Source organism: Equus quagga, chromosome 1, assembly GCF_021613505.1.
Source record: "Equus quagga isolate Etosha38 chromosome 1, UCLA_HA_Equagga_1.0, whole genome shotgun sequence".
Lineage (NCBI taxonomy): Eukaryota > Metazoa > Chordata > Mammalia > Perissodactyla > Equidae > Equus > Equus quagga.
The window spans coordinates 75330076-75356636 of NC_060267.1; the positions used below are offsets into that span (position 1 = coordinate 75330076).

The 26561-nt window shown below is 41.7% G+C and overlaps 1 protein-coding gene across 1 annotated transcript in view; it reads left to right on the forward strand.

Annotated features, from left to right (window-relative positions):
* SNX30 (sorting nexin family member 30) overlaps positions 1-26561 on the forward strand; it is a 115344-nt gene that overhangs the window by 57872 nt on the left and 30911 nt on the right. Inside the window, exons 5-7 of the mRNA XM_046668058.1 lie at positions 9665-9823; positions 13167-13362; positions 14831-15030. Of these exons, the coding sequence (XP_046524014.1) occupies positions 9665-9823; positions 13167-13362; positions 14831-15030 (555 nt within the window). The remainder of the gene's footprint in view (positions 1-9664; positions 9824-13166; positions 13363-14830; positions 15031-26561) is intronic.

Consider the following 26561-nt stretch of genomic DNA (forward strand, 5'->3'; position numbering starts at 1 on the left):
TTTTTTTTTAAGATTTAATTTTTTCCTTTTTCTCCCCAAAGCCCCCCGGTACATAGTTGTATATTCTTCGTTGTGGGTCCTTCTAGTTGTGGCATATGGGACGCTGCCTCAGCGTGGTTTGATGAGCAGTGCCATGTCCGCGCCAAGGATTCAAACCAACGAAACACTGGGCCGCCTGCAGCGGAGCGCGCGAACTTAACCACTCGGCCGTGGGGCCAGCACCCTACTTTTTTTTTTTTTAGTAGCAGTAATAACTATTATTTAGACCCCACATGTTTCTTTGGGCTTTAGGTGCTTTAGGGCAATTTGGGCCATAAAACTTTTCAGCGGGATTTTATCTTTCGGTGAAAACTTTGGTTGAATAACTTCTTAGCACCACCAATTTTCCTGTTAACACTGCATCTTCTAGTGCTGCTTTTCCCCCCTGTTTGGTAGAGGCTGAATATGCTGTGAACACTCTGGCAATTTCTTTGGTCTTCAAGGCAAAAGTGGCCGTGGTGCTAGTGCTGCATTGGAAATGATGGGTCTTGCTGGGGCTCCGTTTGTTACTGGGGAATCTCCCTCCCTCCCATGTATCTCCTCTGCTCTCCAAGCCTGAGTTTTGCTTTTCTGTCTTCTAATCACTTCAAACTTGCCTGAAGAAGAAACTTCAATTTTTAACCAGTTGGAACTGTTTCTTAAAATAAAACCTTAATTTGGCAAAATTGGCAGCTAGCGAATTTTTTTAAATAGACTTTTTATTTTAGAACAGTATTAGATTTACAGAATTATTATGAAGATAGTACATTGAGTGCTCACATACCCACACCCAGTTTTGCTTGTCATTAGCGTTTTACATTAGTATGGCATGTTTGTCACAATTAATGAACCAGTGATGATACTTTATTATTGACCAAAAGTCCTTTATTCAGATTTCGTCAGTTTTGGCCTTGTGGCATTTTTCTGTTCCTGGATCTCATCCAAGAAACCATATTACATTTAGTTATCATGTCTTAGCTTCTTCTTGGTTGTGACAGTTTCTGAGGCTTTCCTTTTTTTGTTTTTTTTGGCATGGAAAGATTTGCCCTGAGCTAACATCTGTTGCCCATCTTCCTCTTTTTTCCTCCAAAGCCCCAGTGCATGGTTGTACATCCTAGTTGTAGGTCCTAGTTCTTCTGTGTGAGCTGCCGCCACAGCGTGGCTACTGACAGGTGAGTGGTGTGGTTCCGTGACCAGGAAATGAATCTTGGCCATCAAACGAAGCGGTGAGAGTGCTGAGTAGGCCATCAAGGCTGTCTCTAGGCTTTCCTTATTGTTTGTTTGTTTTTTTTGGTGAGGAAGATTGGCCCTGAGCTAACATCTGTGCCAGCCTTCCTCTGTTTTTTGTATGTGGGATGCCACCACAGCATGGCATGATGAGCAGTGTGTAAGTCTGTGCCTGGGATTCGAACCCGTGAACCCTGGGCTGCCAAAGCAGAGCGCATGAACTTAACCACTACACCACAGTGCTGGCCCCTAGGCTTTCCTAGTTTTTGACGAGCTTAACAGTTTTGAGGATTACTGGTCAGGCATTTTGTAGACTGTCCCTCAGTTGAGATTTTCTGATGTTTTTCTCATGATTGGCTGGGGTGATGTGTTTTGGGGAGGAAAAGCACAGAGGTAAAGTGCCATTTGCATCGTATCATATCAAGGGTACCTACTGTCAACAGTATTTATCACTGTTGATGGTAACCTTGATCACCTGACTTTAGGTAGTGCTTGTCAGGTTTCAAATCCACTGTACAGGTACTATTTTTTCTCTCCCTTTCTATACCGTTCTCTTTGGAAGCAAGTAGCTCTTTATGCATAGCCCACTCTGCATCAGGAGAATTATGCTCCACCTCCTGGCAGCTAGTGTAGTGTTTGAAGTTTGGTACTTAAAGATCAAAGGTTAGACAGCGCCACCTGCTGGTGAAATATAGTAGCACTCATGCATTGACATTGAAGCCAAAACTCCAGAATGCTCAAGGTGGATCCAGAGTATCTTTAAGAATGGTTTGCTATAGTCTGGGTAGAAGCAGGGAATAGGAAGGTACTTTAGAAGCAAGTAGAGACTTAAATTTCTTCATAAATTCTTGGTGCATCTCTGGAGTGGAGAGAGATTTAGTATTGGAGAGTGTCTCTGATTTAAACATGAAAGTCACACTGGAAACAAACTCTTTTTTTCTCCCTGCAGAAATTCATTTTATAGCAACTTTTCTAGGAGCTGCCTATCTGTTATTAAGTATCGACTTGGTGTTAGTCTTTTTACTAGGCTTGGTGAGTACCCCTGGGGAGAGGTTATAAGACAGACAGGGACCCCTGCCCTGGGGAGTTTATTAGATGGAGACCCCGTAAACTGTGTAATATATATTATTTTTAAATTTTTATTTCTTTTTTTTTTTAAAAAACAGCTTTATTGAGATATAATTCATATGTCATGCAATTCACCCATTTAAAATGTACAAGTCAAGGGCTTTTAGTATAGTCATAAGTTGTGCAGCCATCAGCAAATCAACATTGGAACCTTTTCATCCGCCCAAAAGGAAACCTTCCCCTCCTTTCCTGTCACTTCCAAACCCTCTCTCCTCTCCAGGACCTGGCAACCACTAATCTACTTCTTGTCTCTACAGATTTCCCTGTTCTGGACGTTTCATAAAAGTAGGATCATATTACTAGTTAGTCTTTTGTGACTGGATTTTTTCACTTAGCATCATGTTTTCAGGGTTTTTTTGGACAACTTAAGTCAGCTCTGGTTAAAAGTGTGTGAGAATCCCTGAACTTTCAGATTCTGCTGCTTATATTAGGAGCATGGAGATAAAGTTCCTCCTTTACCTGGGCTTCATTGGAGCCCTGTGAAGCTGTGGGTGAGCAGCCAGCCAGACTGGGGTTCTGTGGTGGAACCCAAATTCTTTCACTTCCCTTTTCCCATTGGCTGTCCTTCGGCCTGCCCTTATTTCCAGCCCCTGTAGCTCTGAACTCGGCAGTTTCTGGGGCTCTGCTGGAGAAACCCAACCCCTTCCCTCCTAGGCCAACCTTTCCTTTGCCTGAGTAGAATCACAAGATGGTTGATATTGGTTGACTTTTCTCTGAATTCAGTCTTTTCTGCCTTGTGTCTGTAACAAATTCTGGCCTGTTAATGGTACCTTTTTATTTTCTGGTGCTGCAACAGATTTTTTTCTTTTTATATTACTTTGTTCCTGTGCAGTTTTAAAAGCAGAAAGAAATAATCTTATGCTCTTAAAATGCTACCTTAAAACCAGAAGTGTACTGGATGTGTGTACTCGTCATCGTATGATGACAATTCACTTTTCTTTATTATCTGATAGTTGGAGCCACCAGAAAGTCTTCATTGTGACATGATTTTTGTTTTTTAGTGTACTTTTTGGCTCAGAAGTTGGTTTTAGCACTACTTCATTTGCTGGGACACAACTAGTTACACAGCAGACAGATTTTATGCTTCGATGGCCACAGATAGATTTTAGAGATGGAGCAAATACATTTAGTGTTTAATTTCACTTGGAAATTTAATGTTTGCTTCCATTTATTTATTTTTTTTAAAGATTGGCATCTGAGCTAACGTCTGTTGCCAATCTTTTTTTTTTCTTCTTCTTCTTCTCCCCAAAGCCTCCCCCAGTACATAGTTGTATATTTTAGTTGTAAGTCCTTCTAGTTATGGCATGTGGGACGCCGCCTCAGCATGGCTTGATGAGCAGTGCCATGTCTGCACCCAGGATCTGAACCGGTGAAACCCCGGGCCGCTGAAGCGGAGCACAGGAACTTAACCACTCGGCCATGGGTGGCCCCTTTTTGCTTCCATTTTTATCAAGGAAATTTTGCAGGAAGGATGCCTTAGTATTTATCATGCACCTAGTTTTGTTTTGGATACTGGTAAACTCCTAAGAAGTAATAAGAAATGTGTAATGCAACAACTGTTTTTCTTAATACGAAATAATCAGTAAAAACTCTGACTTCATTTTCTAGTCAGTCCTTCCTTATTTTGTACTGTTAAAAAAGCATATAGATGCTTTTACCTTACCCAGTAGCTAAGTTGAGAAGTGGTTGAACATTGGTTGAATTTTCAAGCATTATGACTTAAACCAAGCTTGGTGATTGTTCTTTGTAGGGACAAGGTTTTTAATCTTAATGCTCTTTTACTTGTTACTTATTTTTGCTTAGGAGCAATATTTTCTGTTAGTTTGGCAAGGATAGGAAAAATAGTTTTCTGTCATGTAGTGAGTATGCACTAAACATTTGTTGAATTGCACAGAAGAAGCAATTTAAATGCGGACAAGAGGAAGTTGGACATTTCAAGACTGAGCAATTGAACTCTTTGTCCAGATTTCCTGCTCAGAAATAGTAGCTTTTCAGTGACATCTACAGGAAATTTGCTTTTGTTTCACAGATTATGAAATACTTTCTTGTGAACTAGTATGAAATATAATGTATGTGAAAGTGCTTTACCAAAGAATCAAGTGCTATAAAAATGTAAATGCTTTAAGATTGAACCTTGAAATATGTAACAGGTTCTTGTAAGGCGTGCAAATAGAATTCTTTGTAGGTTCCAACATATATATGCATAGTTAGTTTTTAAAATACTTTTTCATTATGAGGAATGTCAAATATACTAAAGTAGAGAGCTTCAGTTCAGTGAACCCGAATGTCTTCATCACCCAGGTTCAACGTTTATCAACTTATGGCCAGTCTTGTTTCATCTCTATCCCTACCTACTCCCTCACCCCCATACCAGGTGATTTCTCTAAAAAGTGACTTAAACAACAGAAATTTATTATTTTGTAATTCTGGAGGTCAAAAGTCCAAAATCAGCCCCAGTGGATTAATATCAAGGTGTAGACAGGGCTGTATTCCTCTGAAGGCACTTGGGGCGAGCTTGTTTCTTGCTTTTTGCAGCTCCCAGAGGCTGCTCTACATTCCTTGTCTCGTGGCCCCTTCCTCCAGCTTCAAAGCCAGCAGCATAGTATCTTCTCTATTCTCTGATATCTGCTTCCATCATTGCATCCTTTTTATGAAAGTGAGGTAAAAATCACATAAAATTCATCATTTTAAAGTGTACAATTCAGTGGCTTTTAGTATGTTCACAATATTTTGCCATCACCAGCACTGTTTAATTCCAGAATATTTTCATCTCCCTTTTAAAAATAAATCCCATACCCATTAAGCAATCACTCCCCATTCCCTCTTTTCCTTAGCCCAACTATTATGAATAATGTCACTTGAACATTTGTCATACAAATTTTATTTTGAACACTTGCTCTCAGTTATCTTGGCTATGTACCAAAGAATGGAATTGCTGGAGCCTATGGTAATTCTATGTTTAATTCTTTTTAGGAACTGCCAAACTGTTTTCCACAGTGGGTCACCATTTTGCATTCCCACCAGCAATGTTTGAGGATTCCTCTTTCTCCACATATGTGCCAACACTTGTTATTTTCCTTTTTTTTTTTAAGTTTTGTATACATCCTAGTGAATGGGAAATGGTATCCCAGATGATTTTAAAGAACATTTTGGGTGCTGGCCCTGTGGCCCAGTGGTTACGTCTGGCGTGCTCTGCTTTGGTGGCCTGGGTTTGGTTCCCAGGTGTGGACCTACAGCACTCATTGGTGGCCATACTGTGGCGGTGACCCACATATAAAATAGAGGAAGACTGGCACAGATGTTAGCTAGGGCAAGTTTTCCTCAAGTAAAAAGAAGAGGATGATTGGCAATAGATGTTAGCTTGGCAAATTTCCCTCAGTGAAAAAAAAAATCCAAACCATTGGGCTGAAAAGATATTTGGAAGTTCCACCTTTTAGTCCACGCTCCTTTTTGCTTTCTGTTCTCAGTGTTTACAAATAAATAAAAATAGCTGGCATTCATTCAACATCTACCACGTGCTTGGAGCTATGTTGAGCTCTTTACTTGTGTTACCTCATTTATACTTGATTTCATCAGCAACCCAGATTCCTAGGCATAAACAACCCAGAAAGTAATTATAAAGGCAGCGCTGAGAGTAGGTGTGTCCCTTTAAGGAAGTTTGAAATAGAAAGAAACAAATTTCTAAATGCATGTACATTTGGGGATAATAATGCTTATTATAGAAGGAAATTCTGTTTGCAGACGGATTCACCCCAGGGTTCCTTTAAATAGCAAGCTTCTCTGATTCATTGAACATAAAGTTCAATGTACTAAATCTGCAGAATGGATAACTATTTCAGGAGATTATCTGTTATGTTCAATGAGGCACACCTAACCACTTATTTGCTCATTAGGCCTTTCTCCCAAGTCCTATTCAGCCTAGGCAAATGAGTGTATGCCCAACAGGACTCATGAGATTAGAACAGGAAAATATCCACTGGATGTGGTAATTAGAAAGTCATTGAACATCTTTAAAAGAGCAGTTTCTGCATTGGGTAGAGATAGGGCAGAGAAATGCAGCATTGAAGGTAGTACCAAAGACAGCTTTGTTTTGGAATGGAGGAAGGTTGGGGGTTGGGAAATGAATGGAAAGAGTGGAAAGATAAATGATTCTTTTCAAAAAGATTGACTGAGGCAGGAAGGAGAGTGAAGAAGATGTAAGGTTAAGGGATAGCTGGATTTATTTTTTTCAGGTAGAAAGAGAACTAACCATATTTTTGTAGACATGGAACAGAATTGACTAAGGAGATGTTGAAGATACAGGGAAGAGAAGGTATAATTAATTGATGACAACAGGTGCATGATAGTGAACTAATGAATGACTGAGTCAAGGACATAGATGGAATAGTTAGCTTTGGGGAGGGATATGTTGTCACAGGGTCCTGAGGAATGGAGGTGAAGGTGGCGCCCAGTAGATGGGTTTTGGAGGAAGCAAATGGTTAGGGAATTTCCATGTGATGTCCTACACCTGGTTCCTATTTCAGAAAGATGGTAATTTTTTTAGCATGAAAGGTTGGGGGTTGGGTGTAGGGTTTAAGGAGAATGGCCGTCTAAGGGAATGGGAGAAGAACTGATGAGAATGAAGGAGTTCTCCTACAGAACAGACATACCCTTTTAAGACAGCTTCTCTAGTGCTTTTGACTGGGCCGGAACACTGGGCTGGGTGGCCCTTGTGTCTGACTCAGTCATGCATTTCTACTATTCTACCCAAGTGTCAGCTCCACTGGGCATCTAACTTGGACATGTTATCCCCTTGTGGCTCCGTAATTTTATTCCTGACTCTATTCCACTCTCTTCCTTCATTCCCAAACTTTTCCACTCTGCCCCCTAGATCTCCTGATCTGGTAAAAAGAAATCCCCCAGTGCTTAGGCTCTTCTCTGAACACTCCCACCATCTCAAGATTTAACTGAAAACTGGCTGTCCCTGAAGGTTAGTCATCCCCTGAAGCTGCTGCCACTCCAACTTCAAAAAATACCCAAACTTCTATTGAGTGTTTAGTCTGTGGCAGGAATTGTTTGAAGCATATCCAACCTAATTGTCATTTTAATCCTAATAACAACCTTATGAGGTTGCTACTATTGTCTACTTTTTACAGATGAAGAAACTGAGGTACCAAGAGATTCTAGAACTTGATCAAAGTCAAACAGATGAACCCAGGAAGCATGAGACCAGAGTCTTTACTCTTGAGAACTAAGACATACTGATTTTCCAAAGCTTTTTCAAGTTGAGGCTGTTGAATTCCCTCACACCACAAGTCCTTCATTTCCAGAGGTGCTGGTGTTGTCAATTCCTAAATCTTTGAAAGGTTTTATGTTATGAATCTGGATTGCTTCTTGGCTTTCCCATTGGAAGTGTCTTAGGATCCCACTTTTTTGGATTGGCTAAGTCTTTATTTCTATTTTTGTGTTTGTGTGCTTGAGGATTTATAACTTGAAAAAAATCTCCTTGTTGCCGTAATATGAGGCTTAAGGAGGTTGCGGGCTTAAATACTTGTTCCAGTTTTTCCACATTCTTACCAACATTTGTTCTTTTTTGGCTTTGCTTTCTTTTCTTCCTTATTATGACCATCCTAATGGCCACGAAGTGATATCTCACTGTGGCTTTGATTTGTACTTCCCTAATGACTGATGATGTTGAGCATCTTTTCGTGTGCTTGTTGGCCATTTGTATATGTTCTTTGGAAAAATAACTACCAGGGGGCTGGCCCAGTGGTGCGGTGGTTAAGTTTGCCTGTTCTGCTTTGGCAGCCCCAGGTTTGCTGGTTCAGATCCTGGTTGCGGACCTATATACTGCTTGTCAAGCCATGCTGTGGTAGGCGTCCCACATATAAAGTGGAGGAAGATGGGCACAGATGTTAGCTCAGGGCAGTCTTCCTCGACAAAAAAAAAGAGGAGGATTGGCAGCAGATGTTAGCTCAGGGCTGATCTTCCTCAAAAAAGAAAAAAAGAAAAATAACTGCCAGATAATTTGCTCTTTTTTTGGGGGGGGTGAGGAATATTGACTCTGAGCCAACATTGTTTGCCAATCTTTCTCTTTTTGCTTGAAGAAGATTGTCCCATGCCAGTCTTCCTCCATTTTGTATGTGGGACGCCACCACAACATGACTTGATGAGCTGTGTGTAGGTCTACTCCCAGGATCCGAACCTCTGAAGCCCGGGCCTCTGAAGTGGAGCGTGCGAACCCAACCACTGCACGATGAGGCCAGCCCCCATTTGCTCATTTTTTAATGTAAATGTTCTTTTTTTTTATTTTTAATTTTTAAATTTTTAAAATTTTTACTTTTTCCTTTTTCTCCCCAAAGCCTGCTGGTGCATAGTTGCATATTTTTAGTTGTGGGTTCTTCCAGTTGTGGCATGTGGGATGCTGCCTCAGCGTGGCTTGATGAGCAGTACCGTGTCCGCATCCAGGATCCGAACCGGCGAAACCCTGGGCTGCCAAAGCGGAGTGCGAACTTAACCTCTCGGCCATGGGGCTGGCCCCACAAATGTTCTTTTAATATTTCATAACGAAAACGTTTTCAAATTGTGCACTAGCAGATGCTCTGTGTCCCTGTGGTGGTAGTGATGAGGAAGACCTTTTAATCAAGCATTTAATGAAGATACTACAGAAATGGGTTAAAGCTCAAAGATCCCTTGGTAGCCAGGTAGTTTTAAATTGCCCGCAATATTGGCTCAAAGAAAATATGATAGAGAAATTTGCTTGAGTAAAGGAAGTTACATTTTAAAGAACTTTTGAACATAAACCTAAACAAAAAAGTTGGCTCAGAAAAGATACTTTTTGGATATATGGGTTTGCCTAATGTACTTATTTCTCCAAATCATTTACCAAGTTCTTAAGTGGGAGTAGAATCTTAAGCTATTTAGATAATTTTTGTGTGGTTGATCTTGTCTGCCTTCTTTCCTTAGACTAATTTTCTTATCTTGCCTAACTTTCCCGTTACATCATCTGTGCATCAAGCAATGTAAAGATAACGATGCTGTTGGGTTTACTAGATAGAAGTTGACTGTTTCCTGTTTTCCAGGGACTATGTTCTAATGTTTTATTTCTTGTGTTGTAAAATTGATGGGGCTGGTTGTGATTTACTCCATCTATATTTTTCAGAGATGTTTATTTTGATGACTACATAAGAATCCCACTGATTCAGAAAGACTGTTCTTGACCGATGGGTCATAAGAATTATTTGCGAGCCTGTGTTTTTTCTTCCTACCCTCTTATCAATTGCTCTAAATGTCTTTCTTCCTGTCTTCACAGCCGCTTCCGGAGAAGTTTGTGGTGAAAGGGGTCGTGGATCGTTTTTCAGAAGAGTTTGTGGAGACCAGAAGAAAAGCTTTGGATAAATTCCTAAAAAGAATCACAGATCATCCTGTGCTCTCTTTCAATGAACACTTTAATGTTTTCCTTACCGCGAAGGTAAAGACAGAATATTTTCATTTTCCTCCCCAACATTAGCATTGTTTGTGCTCTTTCTTTTTTTTTTTAAAGATTTTATTTTATTTTATTTTATTTTATTTTTTCCTTTCTCTCCCCAAAGCCCCCCGGTACAAGGTTGTATATTCTTCGTTGTGGGTCCTTCTAGTTGTGGCATGTGGGACGCTGCCTCAGCGTGGTTTGATGAGCAGTGTCATGTCCGCGCCCAGGATTTGAACCAACGAAACACTGGGCCGCCTGCAGCGGAGCGTGTGAACTTAACCTTTTGGCCACGGGGCCAGCCCCTCTTTGTGCTCTTTCTTAAAAGCTGCTTTGATCTCTCGCAGGCCACCTTCATGACTGGCCCACTGTAGTGGACAGCATAGACTTGCTCTGTTTTTTTGGCGTCCATCAGCGTTAGCACGGTTTCCAGGTTAGAATTCAGGGGCACCCTCCTCACAGCAGCAGAGGAGATTAGAATATTTCACTTGCCGAAAACAGGGATAAGTGTTTCCTTAAACACTTCTTGGCGTCTTACTGGGTGAAGCCATTCTGACCAACAAGGGCATGGAAGGGAAAGAACATTTATTGAGTGCTTGGTAAGGATGTTCTTCCCAAGAACCCTGTGAGTGGTTACTCATAGCTTCATTTTACGGACGAGGAAACTGAGGTTCAGAGAGTTTGTACTTGTTCAGGTGGCATCCCTAAGATTTGAAATTAGGTCTTTGTGACTCCTGAGGCCATGCTTTCCCTCTGTATCAGACTATCTGAGCAAGAGTAGTTCAGCATTACTTCCCACAGACAAGTTCCTATTGGGTGGGTATTTTCCGAGCATTTGCCAGAGAAATATTTGGGTCCTACACAGTTGCCAGATTCTGTGCATTCAAACTCAAGTTGGTCATTCCCTGACTTCTCTCTGTACTTCCTGTTGGCAGAACTGGCCAGAAAACCTGAGATGCTCCACTCTAATTGTCTGAAGAAACAGGATCTCACGTTCAGACTCCCATGCCAACTTCCTTTCAGCCCCATCTGTTTAGTTTCATGTATCACATTCCCACATTCAGGCCGCAGGTAATTTGTTTCATGTTGGCAAGGTATTGAGGCCCAGGTGCCTTTTAGTTTTCTTTTTCAAAATGGCAAAATTGAGAAATATTTACAGATAACATCACTTGATGTCGGAGACTTTAAAGAGGATGCCATTCTCCAGACCATGGAAACCACATGGCAAAACCCTTTAGTATTTGGGGTTTCTTTTTTTAAATCTCAGTTGACATTTAGCCTAATTGATGACATTCCCATTAATCTTCTCTTTTCCCCAGAAGCCTTTCCCCCTGTGGGTCAAACCTGTGTTCTTTTTTAAAATGTGTATTTCCTGGTGAACTGATCCTCAGATATAGTTCTTTCAGCTTATATGCAAAGTAAAATTCAACCTGGTCTCCAACAGTGCAACTCACTGTGTCACCCAAATTATAGGTCTGTTGTCGAGGCAGGCCCTCAAGCCTAGCCATTTTTATTGAACAGAGAGACAAAGAGGGAAAAAGCATGCACCTAGTCATTAGGAATCTATGTGAAGAATAAGTAGGAAAGAATTTTGTGTGTGTGTGATATTTATCTATGGGCCAAGCAATATGAAATGATTAAAAAAAAGTCCTTTAGTGTCTTAATCAGAATCCAGCTTCATGTGAGTGAGTAGTCCCCCATCTTTTCTTTTAACACACCCTGAATAACTTGGTTTTGCTCTTAGATGAGCCACTTCCATGTTCTGCCCCGGCGAATGCTGAAGCATTCCTTCTCCTTGTGATAACGCGGTCTTATCACAAAGTGGAAGCGTCTTTAAGAAGAAGCCAATAATACTGGGAAAGGTGGCGGATGCTCGGGATCAACTGTGTTCAAATCAATATTTTTACCTTTGGCCAAATGGATGCAGCAGTCAGATAGGCACTCCTAAATAACTTTATTCAGCATATGAATTAACTAGGTTAACTGGGGCTTCTCTTTTACCTCAAGTAGAGCTTGTGCGGTCCAAGGAGCCCATTTGGATCTAGTCCTGCTCCCCAAAATAGTCTAGGGAAGCAATTCCTAGACCTCCAAGCTTCAGTTATGGTCTCGTGAAAGCCTGGTGCCTATAGCGTTGTTTTTTGTCTAGAGTGTATGAGGCTATAGAGGAGATGCAATCTGGAGGACATTCTCTCAGGCAGCCTGACATTGACAGGAGGGAGAGCAATGGAGGAGGGGGACTGGAGAGGACTGCTGCTGTTTTTAAGATGGATGAGCCTTGCGTATATTTTACATACTGAAGGATTAGAAATTGAAGATACAGACAGGAAAGGAGATAGTTGATAGAACAAGGGTCTTGGTTGAGTAGGAGGGTCGTGTAGATAGGAAAGAGCAAAAGCGAAGGCCTTGGATATATGAAGAAGAAAGAGGAAGTAAAATCAGGAGGAGTCTACACTTAGGCACTCATGGAGACCTGAGCCTGTGATTGTGTCTCAAATGGGGAGGGGCTGTCGGTCAGCTGTGTTAACCATGATTCCCTGTTCTCTGCTCTGTCCCTATATCTGGCTAGGTCACCAGAAAGCAATGGTTTGTGTCGTGTTCCCTTACCTCCCTGTAGACATGCCCTTCCAGGTCTGGGAATTAACATTGTTTGTATTGAGGGTAGATATAAGGAACAGACACCTGCATCTTCTGTAAAACCATTTTTGAAGGTACCATTAAAGTGACATAGAACAACCTGAAGATACTGTAGATTTCTCATAGAGTTTAATGATAGGAAGAAACTTGTTTTGCCCAGCTGGCTAATATGCTTATTAAATTGAGATATGATGGATTATGTTGCTCAATGTGTTTCCCATTTATGCTGTGACCAAGAAATTGGGGGTAAAATGCTTTGTAGTTTACTACATCTCTCCTCGACTGGGTTTTCTAGCGCTGCTGCTTTGTCACTGTTTCCTGCTTCCCACCCTTTACTCTCTGTTTTCCATATATGGCTTTGGTTGGGATATAAATAAATGAATGGAATGAATTTCAGCTCTTGAATTTAGCTCCTAAAGACAGCTTAAGATATTTTCTCTGGGAGAAAGGGACACTTTTTTTTGGTCAACGGTTTAAAAAATAATGTTAGAAACAGTGTTGTCTTTAAAGGAGAGCATGCCTGGTGGGAGCTTGGCGGTTGGGATGTCAAGGAGGGGATACCGTTGTGTACGTGGTTAGGTCCTCTAACTCAGCTCCTGTTTTCTGAGCCTTCCATTTCCCCAAAGAAACTGCCTAAGGGCATCGGTTTACTGCATCCTGGCCATGTGAGTGATAGAGTCCTTTGAGTTTGTGTGTTCCTGTGTCATCCTAGGACCTGAATGCCTACAAGAAGCAAGGGATGGCGCTGCTGACTAGAGTGGGCGAGTCAGTCAAGCATGTCACTGGGGGCTACAAGCTGAGGAGTCGGCCTCTGGAGTTTGCAGCCATAGGTGAATACTTGGATATGTTTGCGCTCAAACTGGGAACCATTGATCGAATAGCCCAGCGCATCATCAAAGAAGAAATAGGTGAGCTCTGTGTCGGGACCTTGATCATGCCCAAGGACTGCATTTGCAGAAATGACATTCATGTGTGCTAAGTAGAATCATACTGCAAAAGTGCTGGAGTGACAGAACTAGGCCATATTTTACTTATAAGGCTAATAAATAAACATAAGGAGGGGAGGAGGTAGTTGTGACCAGAGTATAATTTTGTGCTCCATCCTTTGTCCTGCATCTCAGCCTTGTGTTTCCTTTCCCCATGGGAAAGAACCACTTCTGAGCTTCTAGGCTTTTCCACTTTTCTCTCTCTCAACTTTAGCTCTAAAAGTAGAGACATTGACTCCACTTCCTTTTATTGATGGGAATGAGAATTTGAAAAACAACCTTAGGTTTTCTTTTCTGGCAGAAGGGTGGTTCAAAAGGACAGCATGCCTTATGTTTGCAAGAGTTATGATCCTAATGAGCCTTCAGACTTGAACATGACTCATCTGCCCCACCCCAGCTTCGTTTCAAACCCACTCTTCCTGACCTGGGGAGTTACCAAAGCCTTTCTTTATCCTTCCCGGTTGTTGCCACCACTTCCTCCCCACCCCTCTAGTGGCTACTTGCTTTTCTGTGTCCTGAAGTGTTGAGGCCTTTGTGTTCTTACACGTATGTAGGCCAGACAGACCTGAACAGTGTTAATGATCATGGCGGCACGTGAAACACCTTCAAAAGGATTCTCCAGTAGTTACCATTCATGGGTTACTAAAAAATGGCAACATTTTATTGTAAAGGCAGGAATCCCTGTAATGACTGATGGGCCAGATTTTCTTTGTAGGGGGCAATAAATCAATATTTTTCCTTGTTCCTCGTGCTTTCATTCTCCTTTACCCACTGATGGTATCTTGTGGGGCCTGTAGGTGTTGGAGATAGCTTTAGGTACTGTCCAAACCTAAGGATGGTGTGGGGTAAATTCTGATGGGATCAAAGGGTTGGGGTGACCCCTGAGTGAGAGAGTGAGTCTGCCTATGTAAGACCACATCTGTATGAAAATGTTTCCTAAAATCCCATTAGTTTTGCATCGTGGTAGATGTTTTTTTTCCCTTTAAAAACATCCCTCTAAACCTATATGAAACTGTGCTGCCATTGCCTATTAAAATCCTGCTTCACTGTATGGGTGGGTAAGTGGTTATTTTTAAGATACTTGGTGGATGTAGCTCCTACCACGTTCTCCCAAAAGGCATTGTGGTCCCCTGTTATCCAGAGGCATGGTGTTCCCATTATGGGATGGAGTTGATTGATGTTACGATGTTAGCTCTAACATCAGCTTTTAGAGATTTAAAAAAATTATGTTATAAACAATGTTCTCCTTAAAGGAGAGCATGCTCAGGTGAGTGAATGGCCAAGGAAACACATCTTAAGGTAGAGAGCTCTTGGCTGCCGTGGTTACTGAGTCAGTAATACCAGTGATGGCTACTGAGCAGATCTTAACTGGTTTCTCTTCCACCTTTAGAGTACCTTGTGGAACTGAGAGAATATGGGCCCGTGTACTCTACGTGGAGCGCATTAGAGGGGGAGCTGGCTGAACCCCTGGAAGGTGTATCTGCTTGCATCGGGAACTGCTCTACAGCCTTGGAAGAGCTGACGGATGATATGACAGAAGACTTTCTACCTGTGCTCAGGGAATATATTTTATACTCTGACTCCATGAAGGTAAGCTGACCCACTTCTTGTGCACTCAGGTACTTTCCTTGTTGTAGTCATTATCAAAAAGTAATTGATTATTGCCTATTTGCATGTGGTCCACGTGTCCTTCTTCCTGGGTGGGCAGGATCAGATAGGTGGACTGACATCATGGACACATAAATAGAACACATAGTGAACCAAGTGTGTGAATTAAAAAAAAAGTTTCGAAGAAATTCTCATTAGTGTTTTCTGGGAGTTCAAAGAGATATAACATCTACTAAACAGGCACAGGATCCTGTGGAGAAAGAACAATTGGATAAGTAGAGCTCTTGGAAGTTAAAGTACAATTGCTGAAATAAAATCAAAGAGTAAGGTTAGAAGATGAGATTGAGGAAATCTTGGAAAGTAAAACAAACGAAAAAAGAAGTTGGAAAGTACAAAAATGCAAAAATACTGAACATGTCAAAGAATGACAAGAGACATTGAGGATTAATCTCAAAGGTTGGGCATCTGACTGCTAAGAGTTCCTGACTGAGAGAACAGAGGAAACAGAGGGAAGGAAATTATGAAAGAAATAATACAAGAAAATCCCCCAAAGCTGAAGGACGAGTCTTCAAATTAAAAGGATATGCTTCTTTTTTTTTTTTTGAGGAAGAATAGCCCTGAGCTAACATCTGCCGCCAATCCTCGTCTTTTTGCTAAGGAAGACTGGCCCTGAGCTAGCATCCGTGCCCATCTTCCTCTACTTTATACGTGGGATTCCTACCACGGCATGGCTTGCCACGCTGTGCCTGTCTGCACCTGGGATCTGAACCGGTGATACCCGGGCTGCTAAAGCAGAAGGTGTGAACTTAACCACTGTACCACCAGGCCGGCCCCAAGGGAATATGCTAATTGCCCAGCAAAAGGAATGAAGAGAGGGTCAACTCAAAGCATATCACTGTAAAATTTTAAAATAAAAGTGATAAGATTTTAAAAGCTTTTAAAGAAAGAGGGAGAGGGAGGTAATGTACTAGAGGAATAGGAATCAGAATGACTTTGGTCTCGCCACCAATGGATGAGAAAAGACAGGAACTGTAAGGACAAATGATTTCCAACCTCAAATTCTATATGCAGAATAAGGATGGGGAATGGGATCAGATGCTTTAATGCCCACACTAGACACTGCCCCAGCCCACACTGAGACTGACCGGAGAGCATAGCTGCAGGGGACTCTGATGGTGGCACCAGTTGGAGAAAAGGGTCAGTCTTCCTGGCGAACAGAAAAAGATATGTGGCTCAAGGGTGAATGTCCCTGTCTGCAGGTAGCCAATTTCCTACTTCCCAAAGGAGACCTCTGAATTGTTGATCTGTCTTTGGGGCAGATCTAGGGCATCCCTTTAGGAAGGACCTGGATAGGGACTGACACGAATGTCTGGAGAGAAACCTGTCCATCAACCTTGGGTTGTCAAAATGGAAAACAAGAAAAATCATGGTGCCATGAAAACATTCTACACCTTGAGAAGGGGAGTAAAAAAAGTAATGAATCAACTGGTTATAAAAACTTAAAAAAAACTTTATTATGGATAATTTCAAGCATATACAAAAGCAGAGAGAATAGTATGATGAACTCCCATATATGCCCATCATTCTTATGCCATCTTGTTTCATCAGGTGTGAAGTTTTAAGGCTCTTGATGCATATTAAAGTGTGGACAATGGAAAATGGAGCTTGTTCCTGGTAGAATGAGTCACTGTCTCATGTATACTCTATAAAGCTGCTAATAAAACACTTTCAAAGACAGGGTCGGGTCTGGATCTTGCAGTGACTAGGGAAAATGGTATGAATTTCCTCATCTGTAGGGTGGAAATGATGGTAGTGGTGGTGATGATAGGCATAAAATTCACACATGAGACCGTTAGCCCGAGGCAGCTTTGCTGGTAATTATTGGAACTGCGGCTGAAAAGCAAGCCTTCTGACTCCAAATTTGCAACTCACTTCCTCTATTACATTGTCTTTTATTTTTAATTGAGCTCTCCTCTCACGATGCTCACACCCAGCTTGAGATGGCAGCAGCAGCGGCAGCGGTGGGGGCTGCGCGTCCTGGGAGCAGACATGTTTTCCGTGGAAGACCCATTGTGGAAGGCGGTGGGTGGGGACCACTGGGAACGCGAGGACGACGAGGACAAGGATGTCAAGGATAACTGGGATGATGATGACGACGACGGAAAAAAAAGAGGAAGCAGAAGTAAAACCAGAAGTAAAAATTTCAAAAAAGAAAAAAATAGAGAAGATACAACAGAAGAAAAGGCAGGAAGAAATTTAAAAACGAGGTTAGAAGAACTTGAAGAACCTAAAGTGCTAACACCAGAAGAGCAATTAGCAAATAAACTGTGGTTAAAGATATTACAGAAAGAGTCAAACCTCGAATTAGCAAAAGAAACTTTGATGTTAATAATACAGCTTATGGAATAGATGCTATGAACCCATCTTCAAGAGATGGCTTCACAGAGTTTCGAAAGTTACTTAAAGATAAAATTACGCAATATGAAAAGTCACTATATTGTGCCAGGTTTTTTTTTTTTTTTTGAGGAAGATGAGCCCTCAGCTAACATCTGCTGCCAATTCTCCTCTTTTTTGCGGAGGAAGACTGGCCCTGAGCTAACATCTGTGCCCATCTTCCTCTACTCTTTATGTGGGATGCCTGCCACAGTGTGGCTTGACAAACTGTGCATAGGTCTGCAACCAGAATCTGAACTGGCGAACCCCAGGCTGCTGAAACAGAATGTGTGAACTTAACTGCTGCGCCACTGGGCTGGCCCTTGTGCCAGTTTTTTGGAAGCCTTAATTCGAGATGTGTGTATTTCATTGGTGATTGATGACTTGAAAAAGATGACCAATTCATTGACTGTGGTTCGCAGTGAAAAACGGAAACAAAGCAAAGCCAGAGAGAAGATAGATGTGATTCCTGGAGGGGCATTAGAAGCCACCTTGAAAGACGATCTGGCAGATTATGGTGGTCATGGCGGAGGCTACATACAAGACTAGGAAAACTTCATGTGTCATTTTATCTTCTCCTGGTGTCTTCTTTCTGTTGACCACAATCCCTTCAACATGTAGCATAACTTCTTTCCTTTCAGTTCTGCCAAATGCTACAATCAGAAGTGCAGTTATCTTTTCTGCTGACTGTTTAACCCCTTGACACTTCGGTGCTAATATGCAGATGAAGGAACTAGGCTCTTGCTGCCAAGGAGTTAATTGGGATCCTCAGTTGCTGCTATATCATAGTTTAAAAACACAAGCCTTAAAATGCTGTCATTGTTGCCATCTGATTCATAGTGGTAGTCACTAAATTGGAAACGGAACTTGCAACATGACAAAGAATTGTGTCGTGTTTACCAGTACCCTTCATTAATACAGCCTGAACGATACCTCCTTGAACGACTTCATAACTCGTCAAGAAAAGCTCTTTATAGCAAGGGCATGCGGTATGCACCGAGTACTAAAATTGCTTTTTTTAAAAATTGAGTATGAGGATATTGCAAATACATTGTGAAGAAGACGGCTTATCTCAGAGTGAAGATATGGTGACTGGAAAGCATTAGTTTGACACTTAAAAAAAATTAAATGACCCAAACCCTCCAACTTTGAAGCTGAAGAAGATAAACTTTTCCATGATTGCCTTACAAGCTGTGGAACCCCTTGAATGCCTAGACTGTGTAGTTTATATTTATCCAACTGTTCTCCTGATGGAGTGCTTCAGATGGGGACGGGAGAATGGTTACCTGTTTTGTTTGCCTGATTTAAGTGTCTGAGAAACAGATCTCATTTGTTCTCCTGGGCTGCAATGGAACAACGTTAATGGGTTTGGCATTCCCTTTCCTTTGTAAACCCTGCTCAGCCAACTGCACCAGTTAACTACAGTTTGGTAAGTTGTTGTGTTAACAATTATGACATCTGGGGCCGGCCCAGCGGCGCAGCGGTTAAGTGCGCATGTTCCGCTTCTTGCTGGCCCGGGGTTTGCCGGTTCGGATCCCGGGTGCGGACATGGCACCGCTTGGCATGCCATGCTGTGGTAGGCGTCCCACATATAAAGGAGAGGAAGATGGGCACGGATGTTAGCTCAGGGCCAGGCTTCCTCAGCAAAAAGAGGAGGACTGGCAGTAGTTAGCTCAGGGCTAATCTTCCTCGAAAAAAAAAAAATTATGACATCTACAGTGTTTTATAAAGCTACTAATTTAATTAAAAAAATTGAAATCTATACATTGTACATTTAACCCTATGGCTGGAACAAGTATAAAAAAGCATCTTGAGGTGAGGCGTGGGCGAAATGGGTGAGGGAGTCAAAAAGGACAAACTTCCAGTTACAAAATCCATAATTAATAATACTATATTGTATATTTGAAAGTTGCTAAGAGAGTGGATTTAAAAGTTCTCATCACAGAAAAAAAAATTGTAACTATATGTGGTGATGGATGTTAACTAGTCTTATTGTGGTGATCATTTCACAGTGTATACAAATATCAAATCATTGTGTTGTACACCTGAAACTAATAAAAAGTTGTATGTCAGTTATATCTCAATTTAAAAAAAGGCTTCTTGACTTGCCTTAAAATGAACCAGAATATTTTGTTTGTATTTGCTTATATTTACTTATAAAGTTAATAGTATCTGTTTTTGGAACAAAAATAAATTTTTTACAATTCCTAGGGTGTCCTTGACTTTGTCTCTTCTATAGACACACCTTTCGTCAAATGCGCCCTCAACCTTACCAGACTGGAAATCTGAGGCATACATGGTCCCGGGATGTTAGAGTACAAATTATTCTGTACTTGCATGTGGCAAGTATGTTAGTACTTAATATATATGTGTACTTGAAGCAGAATTTTAAATTGTCCTTTAGCAAGGATTTATTGGGCATTTTTATTAAAATATTACACAACGGGACATAAGCTTGTGTGAGTAATTCAAGTTACGCATCAAGGAGTCACTTGTTTGCTCTCTTTCTTTACCCTATGTATGAGGAACAGGTATTGAGTTTCTTTATCACTGAGCCTGAAAAGATACTAATTGGGTTAATGAAGCTGGGAGAACCGGATCATATACAGTGTTGTGTGGGGAAGAGCATGGTAAAGAGAAATTGTTGATGACGGTCTCTGAAACCCTAGCCCTGCCCCGTGGAGAGCTGAGCTAAGCCCAGTTAGAAAGAAACGAGGCCACGTGCTCCCCCCTGTTCTAACAGCAAAATATCTCTGCAGAGCGGTCTGGGCAAGACCGGAGTGACTTGATGGTAAAGCCAAGACTGCGTGTCGGATTGTCATGGTCCATGTGGTCAGGACTGAAGACATCAGGAGAATGATATCTGTCTTAAGTGGCTCTCCTGCCTTTTAACATTGCAGCTCTTTAAGAATTCTTAACTATATATATATTTTTTTTTAAAGATTGGCACCTGAGCTAACAACTGTTGCCAATCTTCTTTTTTTTTCTGCTTTTGCTCCCCAAATCCCCCCCAGTACATAGTTGTATATTATAGTTGTGGGTCCTTCTAGTTGTGGCATGTGGGATGCCACCTCAGCATGGCCTGATGAGCAGTGCCATGTCCACGCCTGGGATCCGAACCAGTGAAATCCTGGGCCGCCGAAGCGGAGTGCACGAACTTAACCACTCGGCCAATTCTTAACTACATTTTATTCCTCTGAGAGAGTCATATAATTCTACTTCCAAAATAACTTTCTGATTTTTGAGATATAAGTGGGACAGACTTTGCTATTCAGTGTGAGAAGTAAACACAGAGTAGAGGGCTTGCTGAAGGCCTGGTTGTGATGTGTTCTTTCTCAACTACTGAATGGTCTTCAGAACTGAGAAAGCCATTCTGGTTTTGTTTTGGTGGGAAGGTATTGGTGTGACATTTTGTCAGTCTACTCCTTTTATGATGACCTTGAGTGAGCCAAAGTGAGTATTTGCCCTCATCATTTGGAGTCAGGGGTGGTGCCTTAGGAATTTGAAGTCATTGAGGGTTGGTCTAGCCCTGCATGGAGAAAGTGCTGGAGATCCTTGACACCCTCTCCTAATGGGGCTGAGGTCGGGGTTCCTCTCTGAGTTGGAAGAAGCCTTTGGGATCATCTTGTCTAACTTGCTCATTTTATAGGTGAAGAAACAGCCCCACAGGTAAATCTTTTCTCTGTTCCATGGCCCCAGTTCTAATGTGTTTTCACTATTCCTTCCAAGAAGGAAACCAGATCAGTTCCTGCTTTTCAAGGCTGAATCTGAAATTGTCTCTCAAGTGCAATTGTGGCTAGGTACATTCTGTTCTCTTTGGAGGTAGAGAGAAAGCATAGAAAAAGTAGGGTCGTTACCAGGCCATGTGGAATAGATGGACAATGTACAGTGAACAATGAGGGCAGCTTGTACTAGAAAGATGGTTGAAGACGTGTATTCCAAGGATGCTGTGGAGTGAGAGTGAACAGTGCCTGAGAGGGAGGGGTACCAAAGCTACCCTTAGGCCCAGACTCAAGTTAAACACCCTGTAGACATCTGAAGGTGAGCCCTTTTATGGGATTTCACATCCTATAGATGATGTGTGTGTCAAATGTAATTAGGCTAGAGATGGGCTGAGAGAGAACATCTGAGAGTCTTTACCAAATTTCTGGCAGTGCCTTTGAAAAATTTATTTATTTATTTAAGATTGCCCCTGAGCTAACATCTGTTGCCAATCTTTTTCTTTTTCTTCTTCTCCCCAAAGCCCCCCAGTACATAGTTGTATATTCTAGTTGTAGGTCCTTCTAGTTCCGCTATGTGGGATGCCACCTCAGCATGGCTTGATGAGCAGTGCTAGGTCCCTGCCCAGGCTCTGAACTGGTGAAACCCTGGGCCACAGAGGCGGAGCGCACAAACTTAACCACTTGGCCACCGGGCCAGCCCCTGGCAGTGCCTTTTGAGTACTGGCATCATTATGACCAAGCCAAGACTTGGAGAAGCTTTATTTAAGAAGGTTAGAGCAGGCCCATCCTATTTCCTACACTGCCTTATTCATTGAAATCAGCGAATGCTTAATTGAATTTGACAATGTGGTGAATTTGGAACATTTACAGATGTATAACTATTGCATGTCTTGTATCTTGTTATTTTTAAGGGAGGAGTTTATCTACAAGTCAAAGAGCATGCTTATCTCCGAGGTCTTGGTGAATGACTAGGGTAGATAAAAGTCAAAAGGAAGAGTGGGTGGTAAGGAAAAGCCATACAGAGGAAGTGGCTTTGGTTGGAGACTTGAATGCCATAAGGAGTTAGCTGTGCAAGGATTGGAGGATCAAGCATTTTAGGCAGTAGGGACAGCCAGTGCAATGGTTCTAAGGTCGAAATGAGCTTTGGTGTGTTTGCAGAGCAGGAATATGAGTGGGAGGGGAGCCCAATGAGCAAAGGAGCAAGTGGGAGGAGGTGAGGTCGAAGATACGGTGTAGGGGCCAAGACGTATAGTAGCATTTTAAAGGCCGTGGCTAGTAAGAGTCTGGATTTTATTCTTAGGAATACGAGGGAATCCATTTGGTTTGATACAGGGGAATGACAGGATACAAGCTTTACTTTAAGAAGACAGCTAGTGCTTCAGTATGGAAAATGGATTGTAGAGAGTGAGAGTGGAGACAGACCATTTAGGACACTGTCTCAAGGAGCTAAGCAGCAGATAACTAAGGAAGGGGAGCTTGGATTACAGTGGTGGAGAAGTGGGTATATTTGGGGTATATTTTGGGTGAAGGGCCAACTGGACTTGCTGCTGTATTAAAGCGAAGTAAGAAAGGGAGGAATTGAGGATGAGTCCTGGGGTTTTGGCTTCAGCAACTAGGCGGATGGTGGTACTCTTTATTGAGATGGGGAAGTCTGGGAGGAATAGATTGGGCAGTTGGGAATCAAGTTGTTTTAGCCATGTTGAGTTAAAAAATACCTGTTAGTCATTAAAGTAGACGTGTCAGGGCAGTTGATTATGAGCTTCAGTTCAGAGTGGGAAGAGAAATTTGGGAGTCATTTATATGTAGATAAGATTTAAATCTATGAGACTGGAGGAGATCATCTCTTGACAGGAGACCAAGAAAAATAGTCTAGGCCTGCAGCCCTGAGGCATGACAATGTTTAGTGGTCTAGCACCTAATTAGGAGGAGGAACAAGTAAAAAAGCAGCCTGAGAAGGAATGGTCAGTGTGGTAGGAGAAAAAAAGTAGAGGATTGCCCTAGTGAAGTCAAGAGAAATATTTTCAGAAGGAGCATGGTAGACAGTGACCATTGGATTTAATAATATGGAAGTCATTGGTGATTGTGATTAGAGGTGTGACATGTAGATGCAGAAATTTGGGTTAAAAGATAGAGTTTGTCTTTGAGTTGGAGACACTTTGAACATTTCCAGATGGCTCTTTTCATCTGCTGATTTTTCAACTGTCAGATGGTTTCTTCAGCCTGCCCACCTTCTCCCCTCAAGGACCACAAGGTGGAACTAATGAGTCAGCTAGTTTATGCTTTCTTGGCCACTTCTGGTGACTTTCATCAAAAGGAGACTTTCTGGAAGCTTGATTTGGGGGGAAAAAGTCCTTCTTCCTAAACAAAAGTCATTGTAGATTGAGGATCTAATTTCTTGAAAATATAAAGGAGCAGAATATGGAAATGTACATGATCTCAAATGTTTTTAAAAAATTAGAAAAATATAAAATTTAAAACTCTGAGGTTCCCAGTGATGACAGACTGAATACATATTTGAACTTCCTCTTCTTCATGAAACCACACCAAAATGACACTGGAATGATTTTTTTTAAAGGCGTAAGCAACAGGAAGGGAATCGTTAGCAGACAATTGGGGACTAAGAAGCAAATTGACAGGTAATGAGGGACTTTGGTGACTCAAAAAAGCTGCCTTTGAAGCTGACTCTGGGAAAAACTGAGAAGCCACCTCATTTACACTGTGGGATCCTTCAAAAAGGTGAAGAATTGGCAGCACCAAGTACCTCTGGGACTGAGAGAGAGAGATGGAGCTGAAGGGAAAATCAGGCAGGAATCTGTTAAGAAGCAGTTAGAGCTTCTGATTCAGTGAAGCCCGTCCTCCGCCCTCACACAGGGGCCACCGTCCCTTCTCCACTCTGGCAGAACTGGGGGCATGTTCTCTGGAGGGGTGAATAGAGGGTCTCTGGGCCAAGAGACACCAGGCACAGTTGAAGCTGGGGGCTAAAATCCTAAAGTCAGGGAGTTAAGCACAAGTTTACTGAATATTGAGACTCTTAGTCATTTTCACCTGCTTGGCTCTTAGCCTTATGTCTTCCCTGCAAGGATTAGAAGAGCCTTTTCTAGAAAATCTGAAGAGGCCAAGAGAAGAGACTTGACGATACTGATACTGGGTGAGGATCATCAATGAAATGACCCAGCAGGGTCTCCACAGAAGATTGTCCACAAGCTGTCAGTGTGCAGAAAGCTTGCAGTCAGTTTTTTAGTGTTTCCCTCTTGGGTGAGGGGTCAGACAAAGGTCACCAAATATTTAAGGGAAGATTCTAATATAAATATCAAGTAAAAACAAAGAAAAAGTTTATTGAGTGAAACATCACTAAGGGAGAAAAAATTTCCAGGAAAGAAATGATTAATGTCATCAAAAAGAGAGGGGAAGATGTCACAGCCATAACACAAGAATTTTTGAAAATCCAGAGGCTGAAGAGCTCTTAGAAATTAAAACCATGATAGAAATGAAAACAAATAAAAAATAGAAGAGTTAGAAGAAAAAGTTAAGGAAATCACATATGAAGTGAGACAAAAAGACAGATGGAGGACTGGAGAGAAAAAATATGAAAATGAGAGGACCAGACCATAATATCCAACATCTGAATAACAGGAGTACCAGCAAGAGAAGCAGAGAAATGGAAGCATCAAAGAGATCATTCAAGAGAAAATGCTAGAAGTGGAGACATGAGGTATTACTGATTGCGCCTGAAAGATGAGATTATGGATGCCTTTTTTCCCCTCTTCTAAATTTTTCTTTATTTTCCAAATATTTTATAACAAATATCTTTTAAAATTAGGGGGAAATCTGTGATTTCAGTATCACCTGCAGGGCCCTGGAACATTAACTCACAGGTTGTCCCATTTTTAATTGAATGAATGTGTAAAAAAGGAGCATGTTGAAAAGGCAGCCTAAGTTCAATCATTTAATCAGAAGTTATGTCACCAAGACTAAGTCAGACTCATTTTCCTGCCTGTAGGAAAATGCTCTCCCAGAGGGCCACCCAAAAACAGGCCACAGGGCTATGCTGAGTGTTTGAGTTTTAGTCTCATTTGAGCTTCTTTCTTTCTTTATTGAACACTCATTATTCTACACGAATTCCTCTTGGGTTTTTGGACTGTCAGCCCCTGGTGTACCAGGATGCAAACCATTCTGTTCTGTAATTCTCTACGTGTGGCTGAGCTGTTCCTATACTTTCTCAACCCTGCATCCTAATGTCCCTCTTACAAAGAGATTTGAAGCTTAAAAACCTTCCGAACTTGAGGAGGTTTCTTGGTAGCTGCTGACCTTTTGAGATGGGGGCTGTTTTGGGGCTGCCCTTACCTCCTACAAGTTTGTGAGCCCACAGCCTTACCAGGGAAAGACAAGAGCATGAGCTCTGGGGGCAGAGAAGGGGCTGTTGAGCTTTCCTGTTGATACTGACCATCGTGGCACTTTCTTGGAAAAAATCCAGTGTGGATGTTGAGAGCCAAACCACAGAATGCATCTGTGGCCTAACTTCCAGACACTTTTGTCATTGTAGTTTAATGGCTATTATTAGTTTGTTAGAAACATTTTAGATGACGGGTACTATGTTTCGACTGTTTAACTTTTTTTTTTAATGGAAAAATTCAAACATATCTAAAAGTAGAGTAAAAGGATAGCAATCCCCCCCACCCATCAGCCAGCTCCCACAGTTTGCTGGTGCACGGTCCATCTTGTTGTAGCCCTGCTCCCACCTGCTCCCAACCCCCACCCTCTGGATTATTTTAAAATTAATCTTGGGCATCATATCATTTCATACAATAATGTCTAGTACCTATCTCTAAAATACAAGCAATTCTTTTAAAAAAGTACCACATTATCATCATACCTAAAGACATTTTTTTCTTATTATCCTCAAATATCCAGTTAGTGTTCAGTCTCCTCAGTTGTCTCAGACACTATTTTTATAGTCTTTATTTTCTTAATCAGGATCCAAATAAAATCCATACATTGGTTAATATGTTTCTTAAATATCTTTTAAATGCCTCACATCTATTTATTTTTCCTTGGAATTTATTTGTTATAAGAAACTGAGTCATTTTTCCTCTCTGTGTTTGAAAAGAAGGGTAGTGAAGTTCCAGATTACTAGGACCATTTCAAAATTGTGATGAAATGCTCTATATTAAAAGAATACAGGGGCCAGCCCCGTGGCCGAGCAGTTAAGTTCGTGTGCTCTGCTTCGGTGGCCCAGGGTTTTGCTGCTTCGGATCCTGGCCGCGGACATGGTGCCACTCAGCAGGCCATACTGAGGCGGCATCCCGCATGCCACAACTAGAAGGACCCACAACTAAAAATATACAGCTGTGTACTGGG